Genomic DNA, 24,871 nt, shown 5'->3' with positions numbered 1-24,871 from the left:
AATATGAAGAAATGTAGGACCACCAAACCAAATTTATTCTGCATATATTTTCCTTTTTAAGGATGCACAATAATTATATAAAATGAAAAAAAATCTGCCTAAATAAAAGAATATTCAATGAATATAAAACAAAACACTACGAGAATAAGCACTGTGTCATAGTTTAATTGGCAGCATTTTTCTTTCTCAGTGGAGTAAAATAATCTTACAATGACACCTTAGATTCAATGAAATACAGGTATTTATTATTCTTGACTTAAATCTCTCTAATCATACCACCCAAACAAGTGTTCTCAGAAAAGAGAATTTTACCAAAATTTCCACTTTTTCTTTTAAAATTGAAAAAAAAAAAAAAAAAAAAAACAGCAGGGATAGGATTTTTTTTTTTTAATTCAATCTAATTTTTACTTCCATAATTACATTCATGGTATTATTCTATAAAATATTTTAGGAAATTTTTTAAAAAGTTAATTTTCTGAACTTAATATTCCAAACAAGTAACTCTCCATGAACCCCTGAAATCACATAAATTTTACTTATTTTAAATAGCTCAGGTGCCTCCAGTCTTTTGAACAGAGGCTGGGGTAGTAGGTTTACTGAAAGTGTGATAAAGGCACTATCTCCAAAGGTATAGTGTAAGATATGATGAACATTAAGAAAAAGAGTGAATTAAGAGGCACCTACTAAGCACTTACAAAGCTAAGAGAGGTGAGGATGTTGGCTTCATTACCACTTTTAAAAGAATCAAAGCTTCCACAGATTTCAAAATCAGAAGTTTATTCATAAAATACATACAAAAGCTTAACATAAAGGCTACAAAACTCCCACAATCTTGAACATCTCAACAATATCACTTACCACAGTCAACAAATGAAAGTCTCATTAATTGAACTCCTTGTACTTTTAAGGAGAAAAGAGGTCTTTGTAAATTATAGTATTTCATTTTATGAGTTATACCACTGAAGACAGCTATCAAATCAAGTCCGACAGTGCCATTTTTTTTGTATTATATAAAATAATACTCTATGGAATAACTTACTGACACTGAAATCTCTCAAAATGTATTTATGAAGTTAATACACAGTAGTTTTATCAAGGCAAACTCTTTTAAACCAAATTAAATGATCCCTGCCACAACACTGTAAACACTAAAATGCAATACAAGTGTAAAGATAAAAATATGGAACTTTGGGGATGCAGAACAAATTTAAAATGTTTAAATATAGACAACTGTTGTCTTTTTATTAGACATAAGTGAGAAGAAAGAGCTGGCTCTGGAGAGTGGTGCCCCAATGCACAGCAGCAGGTCAGTGCGGAGTCGAATCCCGTAACCAACGCATCCCACCGCACTTCACACCCAGAGAGAAGCGGGGCGAAGGTTTGCACCCGGGGTCTTTTGTTTTTGTTTTTGTTTTTTTAAATCAGTCAAGTCCAACTTTGTTCACTGTGGGTCAGAGGATCCCCAGACATATCTTAAATTCTATGAGTGTTCCTCAGGAGAATCTCAAGTCCAAAGCCATCAGATCAAATTTTGTGGAGTTTCGTAACAATCAGTACTCTCACCATTTGGTCAAATGAACTACAGACGCAGAGACCCCTTTTATCCGGACTCCAGTCCACACTTGAAATGGGCTGGGTAGACAGCGTCACATTCTGCAGAAGGCTCACGGAACCCGCAACTCCCATCTCCATTCCCTCGGAATCTTTTTTTGACCGCTGAATAGGGTATTCGCTGAAAACAAGATCAAAGTGGGAAGAGGAGCTAAGTGTTAGCACGCACCATTTTATTTTCATACATACACTTCGGTGACTTATTTCTTTTTTCCTTGAAATTTTATTGAGATACAGGCACATACCATACAGTCATCCAAAGTATACAATCAGTTGTTCACAGAGTCATCATATAGTTGTGAATTCATCACCGCAATCAATTTTTGAACATTTTCATTACTCCAAAAAATAAAAAATAAAAAATAAAAATAAAAGTAAAAAAGAATACCCAGAACACTCCCCCATTATTCATTAACTTTTTTGTCCCCATTTTTCTAATCATCTGCAATGACTCATTTTTGTTTCTCAGTTGATCAGTGGAACTGAAAAATACATCAAGAATCTTCCTAATGTTGAGTTGTATGCAAATAAAGAGACTCTGTTTCAACCTCAACTCATCCCAAAACATGTCATAAAAAAGTATTACATCTAGTAGAAATTTTTTAACATCATTTCTGTTCAGGTTGAGTCTGTATGTTTTCTTTTAATACAGGTTGATCGAACATTCTTTAATAAATTTACGTGTTGCTCTTGATAATTTTTGGTTGTAATACTTATTTCAGGTTGCTAGAAGCCATGGGCAAACAGCATGCAAAAGGCAAAAGCTGTAAGTAACATTTGCAGAACCTCATCTAAATACTTCTAGAATGAAGAACTGACACCAGATTCTAACCGCACAGATCCACGCCTAAGGGTCTGTTGTGTGTCATTTCTATGGGAAGGTGCTCGAAGGAGATTTTAGACCTAAAGGTCATTGCTTTAAAAAAGAAAAAGCGACTCTGAGAACACCTGATTTTCTTTGCAATGAAAATATTAAATTTATAAAGTAAGAAGAGCTGAAAGTTAACAACTCATAAATACTACTTGGTCTAGTTTTGAGAGAAAAAAGAAAGAAAAGAACTCCTTTCCCCAATCCCCTATACACAGAGATGTGTTACTAGTGAATATGAACATATTTCTCCTTGTAAGTCCTTTTAAAGCCTCTTAGTTATCAAATATTACACTACCTTTATTTCATAAAGGCTAGTAAAGGCCAAGGAGTTAAGAGTCACAAAGCAATTCAGAAGCAGAGTAGAAATAAAATAAGCTATGGGCAAATAACCTACTGCTCTTTCTTCCTCACAGATCAAAATATTTGATTAAAAGGAATAAAACATTCAGATGAATTAGCAGTTGAAGTACAGAACTTTTTTCATATGTCTCTTGGCAAAGTATGCAGCTATTTATTATTTAAAAGATAACATGAGTATTTTTAAACCCTCCACATTATCCATTAAAGTTTTAAGAATATGTGTGTTTGTGATTCAAATACATTTTAAAAAAAAATCAGCATGATGAGATTCATTCATTCAAAAAACAGTTTCTGAATAACTAGATGAGTTGTTCTAGGAACTCTTGGTTAAGTGCTCAATAAGCATTTATAATTAATGGCATCACTACCAAGGGAGACTGGCAAATAGAGATAAAGCTAAGTATCATTTTATTTAGACTGACGGTCTTTTTGCTGGTATACTTCTTGAAAGCAAAGCTCCAAACCAATTTGAAGATTAGACTAGAGATCTGTTATGGTATGGATTAAGTTCACACTGAGATAAAATTCAAATTTCCAGTTGCAATACAGACGAACTTTACTGATATAACTAAATCCATTATAACATCTTTATCATCCAGCATGGGTTAGAAGTCAGGGAAACTGGTTAGTCAAAAATTCTAGCTGCAAATGTGTGTGCACATCACATGGAATACAACTCTACATGTGGATAACAAAGAAAACTGGGAACAGCTCTTAAAGTAAGCAGCCTAAAGAGTGTGATCATCAAATAAAATAGTAATGGGCCACTGCATGGTTTAAGCCAGGGGATTGCCAGAGCCTAATGCGCAGTGGAGAAAACAGGTTGAAGAATCAGGGATGAGCAATGGGCAAATATGCTGGGAAAAGGGAAATTACCAAATCATCTGTCTACCTGGCATTCTCCCAGAATGCCGAAGACTTTTCCTCTGCTTTTTATTCACAGAAACTGTATAGTTTTTTTTGTTTGTTTTGTTTGTTTGTTTGTTTTTTGGCTTTTATAAAAGGGGGTTATTTGGTTACACAGTTACAGTCTTTTTTTTTTTTTTAAGAATTCAATTTTTACTGGCAATTTTATTGAGTATATTCACACACCATACAGTCATACAAAGCATACAATCAATTGCTCATAGTACCACCATATAGTTGTGCATCAAAAACTGTATAGTTTTGATCTGCAGGACTCATTCTAATTTTTTTGGTCAACTATATCTATGAAAACTTTAACAAGTACTTTTCAACTGTAACCCTGTTTTTCAGAACCCTTTGTTGCCTTAAAAGGAGCTAATAAATAGAGAAGTATTTTGTAAATGTCAAAGACCTAGGCATAGTAAAAATGGTATTTTTCTTCTTACATTATTAATCAAATTTCTTTCATTTATGAGCTTGTGCTTTTTCTTTTTTCCTAAGTGATGTTTTAGAAAAAGATTTTATTTTTTCCCTCCAAGTTTACATTGCTTAGCTAAGGTATTCATAAATACTGTGAACTGGAAATCTCTGTCAGGTCTTTTACAAGAGAAGCTGACCTGGTATCTGCCACTTTAGTGCCTTTGGTGTGGTAACACAGCTCTTGCTGTAACTCACCTTATCAAAGATAAGGCTTTTCCTGAAGACCAGTCAGGAGCCTCAGTTCTGTTTTGGTTCTCTCGTAATTATCTGAATGTTGGCAAGTGAATTATCAGGATCTAAAAATTCCAATTCCAATCTTTTCCTATCTTCTAGAGATGACTAAAAGATAATATGTGGAAAGACTCTGTGGCCAAATTTTTTTTTAAACTAGTAAAAACAATGATTTCTAATCTATGAAAAGAACCGTGCCTACGCTACTCTAATATAAGCAAGATACAACAAAAACGATAAATACATTAAGTGTGGCAAAAGGTTAACATTCATTTACTCAGTAAAATATAAATACACTGGTAAAGAAAAATAAAATTACTAGAAAACAACAGTTATGTAATATCATGAAGTTTAAAAGCTTACCAAAAGAGCTAAATCAAAGGAGAGAAAAAGACAACCTAATTCTACTTCATGCCCTCAGGTAACTGAAAAAACAGGAGCAATGACACAGTAGGGACTTACTATTTCCAGAGGTGAAGGCCGCCAGCACCTCCAGCAGTCAGAAAGAGCTCCCTGTTCTGTGGCAGGTGTCGGACCTGCCACACGGTAGACTTCTGAGCCTAGAAGGGAACCAGAGGTACTCAACTGGGTTAGAAGTTTACATGATAAAGACTGCCCTAGAAGAGAAAGTCCATAAATAAATAATTTCTACAATTTGATTTTCAACAATTTTTAAGGAAATAATTTTAAGAAAATAATGAAGGTTCCTTTCTGGCACATGTCTTGAAAGTGCTTACTGAGATTTACAGGAGGCCAATTAGAAAAAGCATCACTTTTCTTTAATTGCTTTAAGAAATAAAGTTCTACTGGATTTTACCAAAAGAAAGATGTTATCAGATTAAAAATCCATTTAACTTTATAGTACCATATCAATTACGAACATAGATTTTACACATTTAAATATGTCTAGCTCATTTGCAAAGAAAAGAGAATGTTTAAAAAACATAGTTCTTCCTAAGGGGGGAAAAAAGTACAGACTGAATTTTAACTTAAAGTTTCCCAAACCTGATCCTTAATTTAATGCCATTCAGTTTGTTAGTCTTTAGAATAAGGACCACAAGGACTTATAGACAGTGTTTCCAGTTGTAATAAGCCAAGGCCTTGATCAGTCACATTAAACTAAAAGATAAAATCAGCAACTGGAAGAAGGTCAACAGCTTGTTAGCACCTCAACAATAGCCAGTAAATCAATCCTGGCAGCCCTGTGTTCACTGTGGGAGAACTGGAGGAGTTGAGAAGAAAGGAACAGCGGCGAGAGTGGTTAACGAGACGGAAGCCACGCTCGCACACTGCACGTGCTAGCGAGTGCTTGGTCTCAACGTTTGGTGTTAACAGTCTTTTGAGAGAACAGCCATTAGCAGATAAAAATACATATCTCAAAATACACACTTTAAAGAATATAAGAGCCTCCAAGTGATTAGGCTTCAAACTGTTAAAACTTGTTTAATTTGTTTGTACCTTAAACTTCTCTTTTTCTTCTGGAAGTAAAGTTGATAAAAACATAAAAAGCAAGAGGGAAATGACCTTCTTAAAATATACCAGAGTCATTATTTGACAGGTTTGGCAATTACTGGATTCAAATATAACAAATCATTTTGGAAACAACAATTAGTATTTACAGATAATGAGAAATGTAGTGAAAGTTCTATATGGAAGAATTTAGTAAAGTGCTGTATGTTGTTGAAACTAAGTATATTCTGAAATGACAAAGGCAAAACAGTATTACAATCTATAGCAATCTTGTTAAGAATTTAGTTTATCAGGAAGCAATAGTAATTTACAAGTAATAATATTAATTACTGCATAATACAAAATAGGAGGATTAAATCCATGGCGGAGGGAGAAGAACCAAGGGAGTACATTTTTATTTTCCAAGCAAATTATATACATTTAACTTTATGGAAACTGCAAATCTATAACTGATCTTTCTTTCATCCACAAGGAAGCTCAGAGTCAAAACCTCTTGCAAATCACAGGAGTGTCAGTATGAATTTTACGTAATTCCCTTACTCGAGACATCATCTTATTTTTTTTAACCAGTATTTTCTTTGCCCAGCATTCCTTGTATATTTTTCTAATCCTGTAATACTATATACTTCACACTAAGCTACCTCAAATATGATTTGGAACAAGGCAAAGTATAAATAAATGAGCAAAATATTTTTGAGCATCTTTTATGTACCAGTTACAGTGATTGGCCCTTTAAGTAAATTATTTCATTTACTATAGCTAACTGGAACATTAAATAAAATGTTTTAAAATGCACTGTGTGGGGGGGGGTGGGGGATATATTTTGAAAAGAATATATTTCAGTATTAATACAAATATTACACATTTATTTAAAAACACCAGGCTGAGTTTTGTTGATCAAATTTTCTTAACATCAGTTAGTTTTCTTGTGATTGCTCTTACACTACAAAATAAGATTCAGATTCCCAGCTAACTGAGGTCTTTATTATAATCAAGAAGTCTACAATTTATAAACTTTGGAAAAGTATTCTTTGCATATAAAAACTTATCAAGATTCCACAAGAATATATCAAAAATAGCTTCCTTTACATAAAGACCTGGAAGGAACCCTGGTGACTAATCTGATTTGTTAGACTAAACCAAGTTATCGTTTCTCTTCATAGAAAGACATTTCCCACATATTTACCTTTTCCGAAACAGAGGCAAAACCTTTGGTTGGATGCTGTGTTCTCATGTCAAAAACATGGAACTTCCCTTCCAGAGATGTAGCTACTAACTTATTCATACTTATATCTTTTCTGTCAAACTCCACGCTACATACCTGAAAACAGAGAATATTTATTATTCATGGGCTCATGATTATTATTCAGGAGGTTCATGTGAAAGCATTGAAACAGTCATGTTTTCCTTTTGAACCAACACATCAAGTACTTTTATCCATAAAAAAAAATTTCTTCTTGGTTAATAAGATCAACAAAACCATCCTGGGTTCCTATTCCCAGTGGGTGGATCAAGAAAGTCATAACTTAATTTTGTAATTGTTTAATGCAGTTACATCAAGGCTGACTTTAGAAAACAGGAGGGAATCACATCCATCAGAAAAAGTGCACAATTCAGGAACCGAAAATCTGAGAATGCTTGGGTAGTCTATTACTATTTGAGATATTCTAATATTAGCAGAAAAAAAGGCCTCTTGCTGGTTTTGATATTATACTGCATGGCCCACAGGGGTCCACAAGAGCCAGTGACACACCTGGCATTGCACACGCCACATCTCAGTGTGCGTTCACTTTCTGAAGACAGGATCCATGGTTTTCATTAGGTTCTCAAAGGATTCCACGACCCAAAAGGTTAAGAACAGTCTGTAAGAGGCTGTATTGAGATGTGCTATTAGAGGCACTTTTCTCTATTATAGTTCAGAATTGGAGGAAAATGCTCAGAGGAACCAAATAACATCAGAATGTACATTACCCCATTTTTAATGTTTGTCTCCCATCGCAATGACATATTTCTGAGATCAAACAGTTTAATATCCCCGTTGTCATAGCCAGCACAAACGACACGTTCCTCTTGATTATAAGCATTGCCTGGAAATCAAGATACAAATTTCAGATCTTTTTGAGTGTTAATGTGAAGGCTGCTAAAAAAGTCTTATGAAAATATACATATAACTTACACCAAATCTCATAAGGAAAATACAATAGGTATAATCCTATTTTATCAATCCTGACAGAATATCAAGATTATTATTTGGTGTCTAATATTAACTAAAAAAAAAAGTACATTCATTGAGATGTTATATTGAAGAGATCCGTGAAAGTGTTTATTGGATTTGAAGTTAAAAACAAATGCTTGCTCTCTTACTGTATCTGCAAAGACTAACAAGGCCAACTACATTTCAAACATAGTAGGGAGGATAAATAAAGTTGTGCTTCTATTGCTTTCTTTGGCAGTAATTCTGTTTAGATGCAAAAGCAAATGACTTTAAAACTTACTTATTTTGCAAAATGTTTTTCTGATGTTAGACCATTTTTGAAGGGAAACTTGATATAAGTTGTAGCACTTATTTATCATTGTACAGACATAACACCTAAGACAAGTTTATAATCTGTATTTTAAGTCAATTCATCCTGCTTGGATCTTAGGCTTACTTTTCTGAGTACTTCTTGCTGAAGAAAAAGTGTTGAGTGAGAGAGGGGCCCCTGTAACTGTGCTTAGTTGTCTCAGCAGCTTATCCCAATGTTTTTATTCTATACTGCCTCTGGCTCTCTCTTTTTCATAAATTCCAGCCCTGCATTTCCATCTTGTTGGTAGGCTCCACCTAGATGGTGCCCCAGCATCTTACATTCATGATCTTCAAAACTAACTTCACCATCTTCCCTTCCAAACCACCCCACGCCTTATGGGACTTTTTCATTTGACAACATCACTCACTCTACAATTAGCCTCAAAATTCAGTCATCCATGTTGCTGCAAAGGAGAGGCTAGGCCTCCCTATAATTGTGCCTAAGAGCCTCCTCCCGAATGCCTCTTTGTTGCTCAGATGTGGCCCTCTCTCTCTAGCTAAGCCAACTTGAAAGGTGAAATCACTGCACCCCCCCCCCCCAGGTGGGATCAGACACCCAGGGTAGTGAATCTCCCTGGCAACGTGGAATATCACTCCCGGGGAGGAATGTAGACCCGGCATCGTGGGATGGAGAACATCTTCTTGACCAAAAAGGGGATGTGAAAGGAAATGAAATAAGCTTCAGTGGCAGAGAGATTCCAAAAGGAGCCGAGAGGTCACTCTGGTGGGCACTCTTACACACAATATAGACAACCCTTTTTAGGTTCTAATGAATTGGGGTAGCTGGTGGTGGATACCTGAAACTATCAAACTACAACCCAGAACCCATGAATCTTGAAGACAATTGTATAAAAATGTGGCTTATGAGGGGGGACAGTGGGATTGAGGGGGGCCATAGGGATCACACTCCCATTTGTCTAGTTTGTGGATGGATGAGTGGAAAGGTGGGGGAAGGAAACAAACAAACAAACAGACAAGGGTGCCCAGTGTTCTTTTTTACTTTAGTTGCTCCTTTTCACTTTAATTATTATTCTGGTTATTTTTATGTGTGTGGTAATGAGGGTGTCAGGGATTAATTTTGGTAACGAATGTACAACTACGTAATGGTACTGTGAACAATCAAATGTACAATTTGTTTTGTATGACTGTGTGGTATGTGACTATATCTCAATAAAATGAATAAAAAAAAATTCAGTCATCTTGAATAGCATAATGTTGTCCCTTATTTCTCATGTAAATAAAACTGCCAAATTTTATTTATTTTGCCAGAAAATTATCTTTTGAATCAGTCCCCTCTGCTCCATTCCCATCACTTCTAACCTATGTCTTACCTGGAATATTGCAACAAGCTCCTGAACTTGTATCCCATCTGCCACTTATCTCTCTTCACTACACACTACCAGTTTAATTTTTCTAAGGCTCTGATCACATTTCATCCTTGCAAAAACCTTCAAAGGCTTACCACTCCCTCCAGACCAACTAAATATCTCTGGCTGTGGTTCTGGGCCATCTCTAAGCCTTTTCCTATCACTATTCCCCTCTTCCTACCCAGGCACTTTGAAAGTTGCTCCTTATGCTTGAAATTTCCTCCCAATTTCAGTGGTTCAAATCCTTAAAGCCTCGTCTCCACCTAGTCATCTCCCCTTCTGGATTCCTTCCACATTTAGCTGTGCCTCATGTGACCTTTATTACTCCCATGTCGTAGGATAATGATATATGTAGAGAGCATGCCCTCTTTGCTAAACCATAAGCTTTCTGAGAACAGAATGAGTCTGTTTCACCTTTGTTTGGCCCACGGTGCTTTGCCCATACTTGGCATTTGTAAAAAATTGTCAAATCAATGGATAAATGTTTATTTTTTAACTTAATATCACACACTTAATATTGTGCTTATGTTCCTGAGATCAATGATGAAAAAGCTTTAATGGGCTCAGAGATAATTCCTATCTAATTATTATTTCCATTTAAAAATGATCATTCTAAATAGTAATCCTGAAATTTCCCACCAAAGTGTACAGTCTTAAGATTTTATTATTGCTCATAACAAACAAACATATAGTCATCCCATATAACAATTTATTTTTAAATTTGGAAATGAAAAACTTTCTTCATTAAATAACAATCCAATTTAAAAAGAACATAAAAAGTTAAACAGTTTGTGTATATCTTCAAACCCCAATTTCTAATGCCTACTTTATCTATACAGCATTATACTAAGAAAAAGAGGAAAGCAGAGGTTTAAAACTAAATATGGCCCATAACCTTTAGTAGCCAAAACCAGTTTAACTTTGGTGTTTAGCAAGAGATCCAAGGGCAAACATCAGTTAGTCCAACAAAATCAATATTCATTTTAAAAATATTAATAGAGGAACATAGTTATCCAATTTATAAGAAGTAATTTTATAATGTCACAACTATTTTCTATAAAATCGGCATATTCTGTCTCGAGTATAATGTAAGATTTGCTAGGTTACCAGTTTTATTTGAGGCCCTCACTCCATCAATAACATTAGGTTTTAAATGAGATCAATATTATCTAATTAAACAGAAGTACATATTAACAACAATAGCAAATGCTTTTGAGCACTAAATATTCTAAACATTTTACATGTGTTAATTCACTGAATCCTAATAACAACACTATTAAGTGGTGTGGTGGTTTGAAGCTATATGTATGCCAGAAAAACATGTTCTTAAATGTAATCCATTCCTGTGGGTGTAGACCCATTCTAAGTAGGACCTTTTTCATGAGGTTACTTCAGTTAAGGTGTGACCCGCCTCCTTTAAGATGGGTTTTAATCCTATTACTGGAGTCCTTTATAAGAGAATGAAATTCAGACAGAGAAAGCCCCAGAGGAGGCACTCAGAGGGGAAAGTCACAGAAAGCAAGAGGCTGGACATCAATGGAATCCAGAAGATAAGAGAGAAATCAGGAGACACTGCCATGTGCCTTGCCAAGGTGACAGAGGAGGCAAGGACTGCCAGCAACCTGCCCCAGAACACCACAGTCTTTGGGAAGAAAGCATCACCTTGATGACACCTTGATTTGGACTTTTTCCCAGCCTCAAACTGTGAGTGAACAAATACCCACTGTTTAACCTGACCCATTTCATGGTGTTTGTTTGAGCAGGCTATGGAACTAAAATAAGTGGGTTCTAGTATTAGGTCCATTTTATAAATGAAACAACCAAGGCACAGAGACGTTTCGTAACTTGCCCCAAGTCACACAGCCAATAAGTGGCAAAGTTAGGATTCATACCCAAGCCCCAGCACCACACATTCGATACCCATGTACATCTGCCTCACTGAACTGTCAGAATAGTCCACAAAACAGACTACAAAGAGGCTAACAGGCTTTCTTGCAGCACTGTGCTTTTTGCCATCTGATACTTCAAACGCAAGAGTTCTTCAATAATTTACCAAATGCAACAGTCCAACAGTCTCTCTTATTTTCTCCTTGTACAGGTTCCATATTAGCAACAGGATCATCTTTTTGCCTTGGGTCCCACACCTTCACGGTTCCTGTCATGAACAGAAGTGAGTTGGCAAAATTCAACAGTGAATCATCATGTTATTTCATTTCAGCATTGTTTTTCTATGGCTTCCTGCATCTGTGGTGATATTATAGATTGGGTAAACTGTATTTAATATCAGAGAAATAACTCATATGTTAATATCTGACTTGATTTCCAAATTAATGGATACACAGAAAAGCCAACACGCTATTCCTGTATTACTCACAAGGCACGATGGCAAATGTTATGTAACTCAAATCATGGTTTATTTTCTTTGTTTGAGCTTAAAATTAATGTATTGTTTGATTTATTTAGAACAATACAGGTATCATTTTAATTTTAATTTTTTTCTTTACTACCCATATGAGCATTGGTATTTTTCTATACAGATGAACAAACTCTAATTTTATATCTACAGTTTCTTATATGGGGTTTTAAAATACTATATTATATATAATTAAGTGTAATTTCCCTATAGCAACAGAGAAGAGGGAAATATAAAAAAAAAACACATATTGTTTCTCATTTAGTTTCAACCCCCTTGTTTTTAATTAAAATTACAGACTACTAACAAATGGTGTCACTGCCTATGAGAAATGTAAATAGATGCAATAAAATAGCTAAAAAGGAAGTACCTCAGAGAGAACAGAAAAGAGCAAAAAACTCTTTAAAAGGGATAATAAACTTCGGAAAAGGGAAGCTATCCCTCTAGATTTATCTCCAGGGACAAAATAAAGTTGGGTCATTAAAAAGGTTGTGTTAAAAGGGAAAAAAAATTCCTGTGAATGTGGCAAATTAATACACTACTCATACAAATTAATAAGATATATTAATTTCATAATAGTTAAATGAGCAAAGAACATAAACAGAGACTATATGAAAGAAAATTAGTAAACATAGAAAGAAGTTAACACAAGATGGAATGGAGTACCATTTTTATCTATAAATTAGGAAAAAGAGAAGTAGAAAAATCAGTGCCTGTGAGTAGATGGAAATGTAGCTGACAATGTAAATAGGTATCATGGAAAGATCAGACAATATGTTTTAAAAATCATAAAATACATTTACCCCAAAAGAGGTATATGCAAGATGCTATCCATTTCTTCATTATTTTTAAGTCACTCTCCTAACAATAAACAAAAAACTTAAAGCAAACCCAGGGGAATGGATATGTACATTGTGATCTATCCATCCAAATGATGGAATATTATATAGTCATTAAAATGATCATTTGAAAATTATATGGAAACAGTAACATTTACATATGGTGGAACATTAAATGAAAAAAGTAAGATATAAAATTGTATTCACACTGATAATAACTATATGCAAAATTGCAAAGGAAAACAGAAATATAGTGGTTTGCACTAGTGTGGTAAAATGCTTTTTTCCTTCTATATTCTATGTTGCTTTTATAATGGAAAACATTTATTTCTAAGACACAGCTGGCTCTTGAACACCTAGCAAAAAATCACATTTCACTTTTCTTTTAAAACAATCTCCTCACGGTCATAAGCAGCCATATAAAAGATAGCCCAACCAGCTAAGGTACCAAATCTCTCATGCACCCCAAATGAGGTAACACAGAATTCTGCCTCAGCTACAGTCGTTCAGAGTAACTTTGAACACCTACAGTGATCTCCCCTCTTGGTCGCTGCAAGGTGGAAAACAGAGTTGGTGCCCTTGGAGCTTGCTCTACAATGCTCAGCGGGTGGAACACAGAACATCGGTTTTCAACCAGCTGTCAATATGACAATTCTCACAAGTACTAATTCTGCTTTTTAAAAAAAGAAAATGAAAAGCTGCCACCCACGTTATATCGTCAGCTGCCTGAAAAACCTGTGAAGAAAATTTAAATCTTCAAGGTTCACAGGAAACTATCATCCTCAGTAACTGAACTAGCTCAATACTAAAATAGTAAGTGCTTTGCCTCTATCTGGAAATATCCAAAAGTCTGAAACAACTAAGGTATATGCAGTCAAACTCACCTATTAAAAGTAGAAGCTAGAATGTTAGATTTAGGAGGTCAGGACGACTGAGGAGGATTTCCACATTGGGTGGATAACTATTGCGTAGAGATCGTCTTAAAAACATTTTTTTAAATACATAGCATACTCTGACTCACCATCTCGGCTGCCAGTCACAATTTCAGGTGCTCCTTCCCCAATTCCTAGTCCACCTACACCATCTATAGTATTTATAATTTCCTTATGGCCCTTTACAGAATATACTGGCATCTCCGGAGCTTCCAAATTCCTGAGCAAACAGAAAACAGATTCTCACATCCACCACATGTCCCAAATATTCAAGTCCACTATTAAAATTTAAGAACACACGATATTTAGGTTTTTGTTCAATAACACAGGTTTTTGCTCTGAAGGTAATTTATACATTTACTTTAACGTCTTTTTTTTTCCTCCATACCAGCTTCTTTCAAGCTCCCAATGTGAACTGTCTTCATTCAACCTGAGCCCACTTTCCTCAGTGTTCCTCAAAGATGCTCTATGTAGAACCTTCGCACATGAATTACCAGGGGTGCTTGTTTTGTTAATAAATGCAGATGCATAAGCTCTCCCCAGATACAATGAATCAGGATTTCTGGGACGGGGCCCCAAATCTGCTGACTGTTTGGTACACTGATATCTGATAACCACTGCTTTAGATATAGAATAAATTCAAAGTGATTTCAAATGTTTCCAAAGTAGGCCTTGATACTCTGATCTTGAGACCTTTCTGAAGGATAAGTATGAATAGCATTTACTTTGTATACATTTCTTACTTTACAGTGTTATTATTTCCTACTGAATTTCATGCTGATTTCCATCAAGTTATATATTTTTCAGTGTATCATCACACTGGCCACAATAAATATTATAGCCAAACTGGCTGAAGTTTGTCCACTTCTAGGTTAGTCAAGGAAAAGGTAACCAGGAAAGTACCTCTTACCATGTGTGCTCCAGTCTATGCTAGATGATGTCTGGGTGCTGAGTTGTTCAACTAGGTTATGGGAATGCATTCCTTTTCTTGCCTCACTCCATTTTCCCTCTTCTTTTCTTCTTCTTTTGGAGCCTCTATCTACATTTCTCTTTAATAAGTCAATTTTTAATAACCTTCTTTTTTTAAGAATGTGACTATTCATGAAATGCAGTCTCAATTTGCTTCTGGGCCAAGATTTATTAGTAAAATCTCACTAATCAAAATTTGACAGAGTTCAGCCTAGTTTAGAAATGATGCTTATTTTTGTACCATGGTTGTGAAAGAATCAAGAGAGCAAGCAGGATGGTGGTTCTACTTAAAAGAACTGTTTTACTGTTTTTACAGACTTTAAAACATTTCCTTGCTTTTTACATGTAATTACAGGATTTATCAATTAAAATAAGTCCATAATACCTGTACTATACGAGGAAACTCTATTAGGAACATTATTGTGCTGGCATAAATTACACTTTTTTTTTTTTTAATTAAAGAATTGTAAGTTTACAGGAAAACTATGCAGAAAATACAGAGTTCCCATATCCACCACATCACCTTATTTACACTTTGCATTCATGTAGTATATTTGTTACAATTTCATAGAAAAAGATTATTGTAATAGTACTATTAACTATGGCCATGGTTTTACATTAGGGTTCACTGTTTGTATTGTAGATTCTACATTTATTTTTAAAAATAAAATTCAGATAGCCTTCCATTCAATTTCTCTCAAAGTATATGACACAGCATGTAAGAACTGATACATTCCAACAATGCTAATTTAACTGTTAATCAGTTAAACCAATAGGAAATTAAAATAGCTTCATTCTGTTTTAAATATGATTCTAAAACAGATAAATATGTAAAGGCAATTTAATTAAAGTAGCTATTCTAAATGAAAGGTCATATTAGAAATCACTGTAGACTTTAAATAATTAATACATGTGATATTCCTGAAAAGTAATTAAGGAGGAATTTCAGTTCATCCAACTCTAATATAAATATGAAGAAATAACTCTAGTTAAAACAGTAAAATTAAAAGCACTTTACATACTTGTCATTTTGTTCACTCAAAACAGGTTTATATTGGTTTGCTCAACAGATGTGTTCCTAAGAAAATGTGCTTAAATATTAGTTAAATCATTAAAAAACAAACAAAAAACAACCTTCAAATGAATTGGGGAGTTCTACAATTAAAAATTAAATAAACACAAAAAAACACATTGCAGTCCATCATTCTGTAACACAAAATCTCTTTCTGAAATGTAAACAACATCTAACTAATTTTTTAGTGTTATAAACGGGCACTTGTGTATATCGTGTCCTTAAAGGTGGATGCGGAATATACTTTTATTTACAAATGGATGACATTAAATGCTAGCACCCAAACAGGAAATGTGAAAATAAATACTATTAACATTATTTGAAATATATAAAGAAAAACAGATTAGCATTTTCAAATGGATTTTGAATATGAAATCTAGAAATAAGTATTAAAAGATAACTCACACTTTTATAAAATGTTAAAATTGAACAAGGAAACATTTTAAAGTTAGAATTCTCTCTTTCAGAGGAAGAGTAACAAGAGTATCAGAGGAATTGCTTATCTCATTGTCTAAATGCTGATTAATCTTACCATATATGAAGGTTTCCATCAAAATCTCCAGTAGCTAAATATCTCTGTTGTAAAGATGTTGCACCAAATGTTCCACATTTAATGGGTTTGGCCTTTTCAATCTTGAGAGAAGGGAGGAGAGAAGATACGTTATTTATGTAAGTAGCTATTTATAATCCATATTTATGACTCTGTTATGGGCTTTAATAATACACATATTACAAAAGGCAATTAAAATGTTTTTTGATGAAAATGACCATGCTTTTCCTTTAGTTATTTTTCTACAGTTTAAAAGTATACAACTGCAAAAAAGGAAGAGTTTTACTTAGATTTTTAAAATCATGCTTATAATCACGTTTCTTTTTAATCTCACTAATGAGATATTGAAATGCTGACAACTCTACCATCCCATCAATTTGCAAATATGAAAATTTCAGCACTTAATGCGGTATTCTTTCTTGAGAATCTCAGTAGAAATGGGAACATAATGAAGACATTGTCTCTTCCAACGGCTACGGGAACAAAATGTTTATGTCTCATCTTTTTTCCTGCAGAACTCTAAAAACAGGGTATGTCCCATTTCTCCAGATATTTGTATGCCTCTGTCTACCAGAGGCACTGCTATTAATACAAATTAGTCAATCTTCTGAAGTTTCTTTAATTTAAAAGGCTGCCTCTACGCATATTGTATACAGTTACATTAGCAAGACTACCACATGCAAATGCCGTTTAAGGTATGGGCTCATGGAGAAATCACATGAAGAGAACCTAGCACAAGACTGGTGAAGTTACTGAAGCCCTGAACTTCAATGACTTGCCCAATGCACGTGTTCAACATTTAATGAGTTCTTACCATACGCAAGGCACTGAACTAACTAGGCAGAAGAAGCTCCAAAGACAAATGAGATGGCCCCTCCCCTCAAGGAGTTTACCATCCAAATGTCAGTTCATATTTGACCCCTCCCACATATACATATTCATTATACCTTCACCCACACCTACCTCAGTTTTCCTTTCTTCTCCTTCTACTTCCTGAATGTTTTCCAATTTTCCCGCTACCCCCACCTGCCCTCAACTCCACTTGCCAGGTCACCGAAGTCCTCCTAGAGCCTAACTTCACTTCCTGTTGGTTCCTAGAAACTCTGGGATCTGGATCTAGAAGAGGCCACTAGCTATACCTGCCCCACACCACACTCGAGCCCTCTGGTATTACCTCCCATTACTTTCAGCTTCAACAGGGCAAAACTATTCCTTATTTAATCTCTTACAATCTTTAAAATTTTTTATTCTTAAAGTTTACAAAAGTAATATATGCTCCCTGTAAAAGTTCAATTAAAATGAAAGAAAGAAGGGTAAAAAGTGAGTCCCTTTAACACCTCCCCAGAAGTAATCCCCTTTCTTCTAGACCTTGCTCTACATGTTTACAAGCACACATAAGATTGTTTAAGTCAAGGAGTATCAGTATATCGTTCTTTGACTTGTTTATTTTCCTGCAGCAATACACCCAGATAAACTTCCTTCTCTCTGCACAATTTTTCAGTTTTGGGGCATCTCCCCTTGTAACTCTTCAGCTTCTGAGCCAATCTTCATCCTGACACTACAGTTGGATGGTTTCAAATAATTATAAAAATAATTCCCCTGCCACCTTAAACGTTTCGTGGAGCATTTCCACATAGGGTATATATAACAATTTTCAAAGAAGAAAAAAATAAACTTCACTTTATACTGAAACTAAAACTGAACTTTTTTTTCAGGATTCAAAATATATCACTATTTGGTACAGGGATTTAGAAACCCAGTTTATTGAGCTTTCTCACTGTTTGGAACTGAGTAAATGAGCAGTTATACCATGTAGCCAGGTCTAAAACAAAAGCATTCACAGTCTCCTTGGAATTGTCAAGTAAACAAAATCAGTCCCCTACAATAAATAACATGATTGTAAAAGACCATATTGATGAGAAGCACAAAACCACAAAAGGTTATTTTTTTTTCTTTTTAATGTATAGGTGATCCAAGATGGCATCAGTTAATTGACTACATCAGAAAATTGTTTTTCATTTATTTTGCTTATTTTTCCAATTTTATGAAAAAGAATGTCTTAAGATGGGGTAACGCTGAGGATCAAAATTTCTTCACTTTAACAACATAGTTTCCAACTCGAAATCACTGTGTCCTGCCTGCCTCTACCCACCCAAAATAAAGTATCTGAAATAATATGTTGAAATTCTACAGCACTTAACCACCATTAGGACATAGCTTCTATGATGAAATTAATTCAGAATTCCAACATATTCCAGTTGATTAAATAGCCAACCCCTCCTTTTTCCCCTTTTCACACTAGGTTCCTCCCAGATCTAAACCACTGATAATGACTCTGATGATCTGAGGCAGAGGGTAAGAAGCAGGCAGTCCCTGATGGGCTGGAATATGGTTCCGGGAGACCATGGGATGAGGAGCTGTGGGGGTGGGGGGTGGGGCTTGCATCATCTATCTGATACAACCCCATGGGAGTCTTCTCAGGCACTGGGAAAACTGGCCACCCATTTTCTTCTCTTTTACCAGATAAGGCTTTCCGTTTTCCATAATTCCATGCTATGACCTAGAACCTCTGATGAGGATTTCAATTCTCCCTAGGCCAGGGCAGAGAGGAAAGCTAACCTCTACTTTTCAGTCCCTACACAACTCTTAAGATTGTCTAAAAGGTTTTCCTCCAGTATTAACAAACTGGAAGCAAAAACTTTCATCCCTATGCTATTCCTTTTACCTTACTTTCTCCTTTAGAATAGAGAATCTCAAATGATGCTCCCTGAATACACTGATCTTATGGCACTAACATAAAATAATAGGGAAATTAGAAAATCCACGCACACCCAGACAAATAGCCAATGGATACATTTTTCTGAAATTTAAGTTTTCTTCAATATTTTTGGGTTGTCTATTAGAAAATACTAGCAAAGGAACACAAATGGGAAAAGCTAGAAATGAGGCTAAAAAATTTATGTAATTACTTCTTGTGATGTAAAGATCAAAATAAGTATAATAAAGTTAGATTTTTCTACCCAAAAATCTATTCCTTGTGCAGAGATGGAAGTGACTACCCCAATATTTCATGGTGTTCTAAAAACACAATGTCCAGACACTCTGACATCTGAACACATTTGAGAACTCCTATCTGAGAACCAGTCTACTATTTGACAGGCCCTCTTAGATATTTTCCCATTTGCTATTGCATAGGTCTAAAAACAGGACTTTATTACAAATATAAAGGAATGAAGTAAAATGTATCTACATTTAGAGATACTCCTAGACTCACAGGAGTGGCACCAAGGTGTGTGGTATTCAAAATATGCAAAGCCTTGTGAAATCTACCTTGCCTGTCTCTCTAACCTTACTTCCTGCTAGTCCCCTTCTCTTTTCTGCAATTCTGCCACATCTGCTTTCTTTTTGCTTTTCGGCCATATCAAGACCATTTCTACCTCAGGATATTTGCATTTGCTGTTCCCACTGCTTGGACTGCTTTTTCCCCATATCATCATGCCTCCCTTATTCTTACTCAGATTTTGGTTCAAAAGTCACCCCCTCAAAGAGGCCTTCCCTGCCTCTCCAATCTGCAGTGGAAGCCCCATACTCTCCCAATCTACTATCATCTTACCCTGTTTAATCTCTTTACTGTGCTGATCAACAAAATTATTTATTCTTTCAATTATTTATCTTCTCCTGTTCTAGAATGTGAACACCATGAGAGCAGGGTCCTTGGATAATTTATTCAACATGTAGTAGGTGCCCAACATTTATTGAGTGAAGGTGTAAACGAACATTTATTAATCTCTCAGCCCTAGTGCTGGGGAGAGAGAAACCGTCATGTTTTCATGTCCCAATGTTCTGACAGTTCCCAGTGTTGTTTACATGCATTAATGAAAACAGCATCCATATATTGAATACCCACATGCCAGATACTGTCCTATAGGCTCTTCTAGACTAGAACAGTCCTTCTCTTCCTAAAACATACAACACTGGAAAATAAGTATTTGGAACGCCACATGCAAGATGGGGAACCTGGGGTTCAGAGGACTAAGTGACTTGCCCAAGGTCCTAAGAGCCAAACAGACTCCAAGCTCTTTCCACTAAACTAAGTTCCCTCCAGGCGCATAGGCAAATCAATTAAATAAACATTTTATTATGTAGCCCCCATCCTGTAAACCTGAGTCATTAGTTAGAAGTATTAAAGAAATATTCCAATCCTGAAATGGGCATGTGAGGTAAATAGGACAGGCATGACTAACTTTCAGATTTCTTCCTTTGGTTTTTACCTTCGTTCATATGTTTACAAGACAAAAATACATGGCAAAATGTTTCCCTCCTCTTCTCTTTTCTCTCTCCTTAAATCAAAGGAATGTAAAGAGATTCATAGATACTAGTGGCTATTTTGAAAGAATCAAATTAAACTCAAAATATATAAACATATTACAAATAAACACATATACATGAATATTGTAATCTGCATGGCAGAAGAGACTGCACTTTGTCCACTCAGAAGGGCTGAGCTATGTGGGCCAACAGATAAATAAAAGTAGCTGTTTTTTCTGTCCTCAGACATTCATGGAAATCATAAAAGTTACTAAATTAAGAGAAGACCCAAGTGAAGCTAATTTTTTACAGTTCATAAAAGGGATCCCTCCCTGCCCCTGTTAAATATTTTACCTTTGGAAAGAAGAGATGAAAATAATTAGGTTGTTACTTTAAATTTTTCTTGCTTGAAAGCTGATTGGTTAAAAAATATACATTTTGCAAAATTTATTCCACAAAGAAAATTAATACATATTAATGACATTTTTTTTATGACACTGAAAATGACCACAATGATGGTCGGATTTAACTTAGTCGTTGGTTCCTTGCTACAATAATAAATTAACATTATAAAAAGCCCATGATGGATAATTCCCGAGAGCTATTTTTGTTTCATCTGTGGGTGGGTCTAGTACAGCCTGTCAGTATTTCCTCCTCCACATCCTGGCACTACTTAACATTAAAAGATTTAGTCAACCAAATGCTAAAGAGCAGTGAATTCAATGGCACAAGGGCTAAAAAAGAAGGATTTTATTAGCTTATTATTGATTTTTACACTATAAACATCCATAAGCATGATTCCACCTTTCAGGGCCACCACTGACCCACATGGTTACCTTTGTGCCAATGAGAAAAAAGTTGTCCTTCATAGGCTGATGAAGTCTCACACATTTAAGACTTGATGAGAGACAAAGAGATGGATTTCAACCCCACATGAGTCCTTGGCCAGGTACCTTTGAGAGGCACAACAAACTGCTAACCCATACATGGAAGTCCTACTCTCTGGTCTCTTATTTATCCTTTTACCAACAAGGTAAAGAAGACATCAACAAAGACCAATGGCTTCCTTCACGTTTCTATCTTTTACTCATGGGCTCTGGAGCAAATGACGTGAGGAAGTTCCACGATGATCAAATCAAGTATGTTTCGTAAATATCTTTATAAATAATTCCTCTTGCCCAATAGTTCTCACCTCTGGTACTCATTAAAATCACTTGGGAAAAGTTTAAGACTGATTTTCAGGCCACCATCTAGTCTAGACTCAGGGCAGCAAAATTTCTAGGGGTGGGACAAAGGCATGAATACTTTAAAAGACAAAAACAACAGCAAGAAAATGCATTCAGCTGGGAGTGATGCACAGTATGGGTTGAGAATCACTGAGCCTGTATTTCACTGATATTCTTTTCCATTGCACTATCATAGCCAAATACAATATAAGTTCTTAGATGTGTTTTTGTATGTTTTATCACCTTTTGAGACAGTAGGCTCCTTAGGGGAAGGGACTCATCTTTCAAATACCTTTTGTCCTTCCTTAGAACTCTGCCTTGAAATAGCAGATTCTCAGTGGATAGTTTACGGCAGAAAAAAAAAAGAAGACCCAGAGGATACAGGTCAAAATATAAAAAGTGGTAATTCCTGTGGCTGAGATTGTGGGTAATATTAAATTTCTGCCTTATCCTATCTATATTTTCTAAATGTTCTATCATGAACATGTATTACTTTTGTTAAAAAGCAAAATTACTAAAATAAACAAAAAACTTGCTAGAATTCTTTAGAATCTCTACAAAAGACAGAGCAATATTTTAGTTTATCAAGTAAGTGTATTCCTGTAATGTGCACAAATCTTATATTCTTATTGAAAAGCCAGGAGTCTGCAGATGGTTTAGCTTCGATTGGCATTTGCTCCTAATACTTCAGCTTTAAGTTTCTCTCTGTTCTCAATGTTTCCCATTTGTTCAACCCCATACAATATTTAATAAGATATTTAATAAAGCAATATTAACAATTTCCCAAGTTATATCCTTTTTACAGACAGACATTCACTCATTCTTTTAACAAATATTTATTGAGTGGCTACTCCTTACAAACCACACTAAAGAAAGGCACTGACCTTACTCTCCAGGAGCTTACAATCTAGAGATAAAAAGAAAAGAACATATATTCCTGGCACACATAAAAAAAAGTACTATAGGAATACAACAAAAAGATAAGTTAATTTGTGTGGGGAATAGGAAAGGTTTCGTAAGTCAGATCACCTGAATTGGACACTAGAATAGCAACAGGTGACAGGAGGCCAAATGGTGAACAACATAAGCAAAATTGGAAAAATACACCATGTTTAGGAATTCCAAGTAGACTGCCTGTCTGGAGAAGACAAACCGAACAAGAACACAAGCAATTACGGAGATTTGGGGCCTTATATATCTTCTAATCTAACTCTGCCTATCTAAATTGCATTCATCCTGGATACAGGTTTAACCCCTATCTCTTCCAAGCAGATTATCTCCACAGATCCCTGGAGTTCTCAATCTTCCCTGCACTTGTAGTCTAATAAAATCCTAACTACCTGATTATGCTTGATCGTTTTTTTTTTTTTTCAGGCAACCCAAATCATTTTTAAAATTGTAAAGAGCAATAAAAATTAGTTACCATTATTCTCTAATTTTTTCACTAGTGATCTTTAATAACATGTAAATCTGATTTTGCCACACTCTGCTTAAAATCCTTCAATAATGTCCCATTTCTCTAGGAGTAAAGGCATAAAACCTTTAAATGGCCTACAGATCTTGCGACGTCTGGTCCCTGTTTCTTAAAACTCTCACACGACTGGGCTTCCGCATATGTTGTTTTCTCTGGAAACCTCGTCCTGCACTCCGTTTGGCCTAGTTAGCTTCTACTCATCCCAAATCCGTTTTTACTCTCACAGAACAGTATTCTTTTATTTTAGAAAACCCATCCCGGTTTGCATTTATGCATCTTTGTTTTGATTATTTAACCGATTAACTCCCTCACTAAAAAATAAACTCGAGATCGAAGACTTGCCATTCACTTGCCTGGAAATACCAGACACTCAATTGATACTTGTTGAAAGAATGAATAAATGTGTTAGAATGAATGCTTTAACTACACTACAGGCTTCCTGGGAGTAAGGACCGCTATGGCTATCCCTGTATGAAAAAAAAACTTACTAACATGGGCTTAGTAACGGACTCTCCACAAACAATTGCGAACTGCCTAGAAAGGCCTTGAATTTAGACAAGAATTCTTAACGTCATTTCTCAAAGACCCCGCGCTGGACTCCCGTGAGGGTGGCTGGAAGAAGGGGCCGGCAGGGAGCGGATGAACTAGCCCGCGGATGAGAACTCAGGACTCGAACGAATGTGTTTTAACACGGAAGTATTCCTCAGTCTGCGGTCAGCTTCGCTAGTCCCCAGCAGCTCGAGCTGTGTGCTTTTGGGGGACGCTGGACGAAGGCTTTAGGCAAAGAGAAATGCAGACCCCCAGATCGGCACTCGCCCCCCAAGGGCAGTCCCAGGTCCTGGAACTGGGCAGTCTCGACCCGGCACCCACCTCCCGAAGCAGTTTCAGGTCTCCGTGCTGGATCTCGTACAGCTGAATAACACCAGTGCCCCGTGGGAAGTTGCCCAAGGTCACAAATTTGGCGCTGCAGGGCACCCACTTACAGTCAAACACCGTGTAGTTGAGGCTCTTCTGGATATGGGAGATGATCTGAGGCTTCTCGAAGGCCGACATGGCCCAGCAGATTTCACCTCCCACAACCGTCACCCACCGACCCTGACAAAACACTAACCTGGATACCCGACTCCAAACATTAACTACAGTTTGTCCCTCCCGCTTGCCGTACATTGCTGCCTGACGTCCTAGGAAGTTGGATTTAGTTATCCAACAAAATGCCAGATGCGCTA

At 35.8% G+C, this 24,871-nt stretch overlaps 1 protein-coding gene across 1 annotated transcript; it reads right to left on the bottom strand.

The window, feature by feature from the left end:
- Positions 1 to 756: 756 nt before the first annotated feature.
- WDR92 (WD repeat domain 92) lies at positions 757 to 24,813 on the bottom strand. The gene is made up of 8 exons (XM_037807305.1): positions 24,516 to 24,813; positions 16,620 to 16,720; positions 14,136 to 14,266; positions 11,916 to 12,017; positions 7,901 to 8,016; positions 7,116 to 7,250; positions 4,922 to 5,019; positions 757 to 1,732 (listed from the first exon to the last, which is right to left on the bottom strand). The coding sequence occupies exons 1-8, from the start codon at positions 24,810 to 24,812 to the stop codon at positions 1,525 to 1,527; spliced, it is 1,188 nt and encodes a 395-aa protein (XP_037663233.1). The 5' UTR covers position 24,813; the 3' UTR covers positions 757 to 1,524.
- Positions 24,814 to 24,871: the final 58 nt, after the last annotated feature.

Source organism: Choloepus didactylus, chromosome 17, assembly GCF_015220235.1.
Source record: "Choloepus didactylus isolate mChoDid1 chromosome 17, mChoDid1.pri, whole genome shotgun sequence".
Classification (NCBI taxonomy): domain Eukaryota; kingdom Metazoa; phylum Chordata; class Mammalia; order Pilosa; family Megalonychidae; genus Choloepus; species Choloepus didactylus.
The sequence above is the reverse complement of the archived record's forward strand: the minus strand, read 5'-3'. Positions and strand labels throughout refer to the sequence as shown.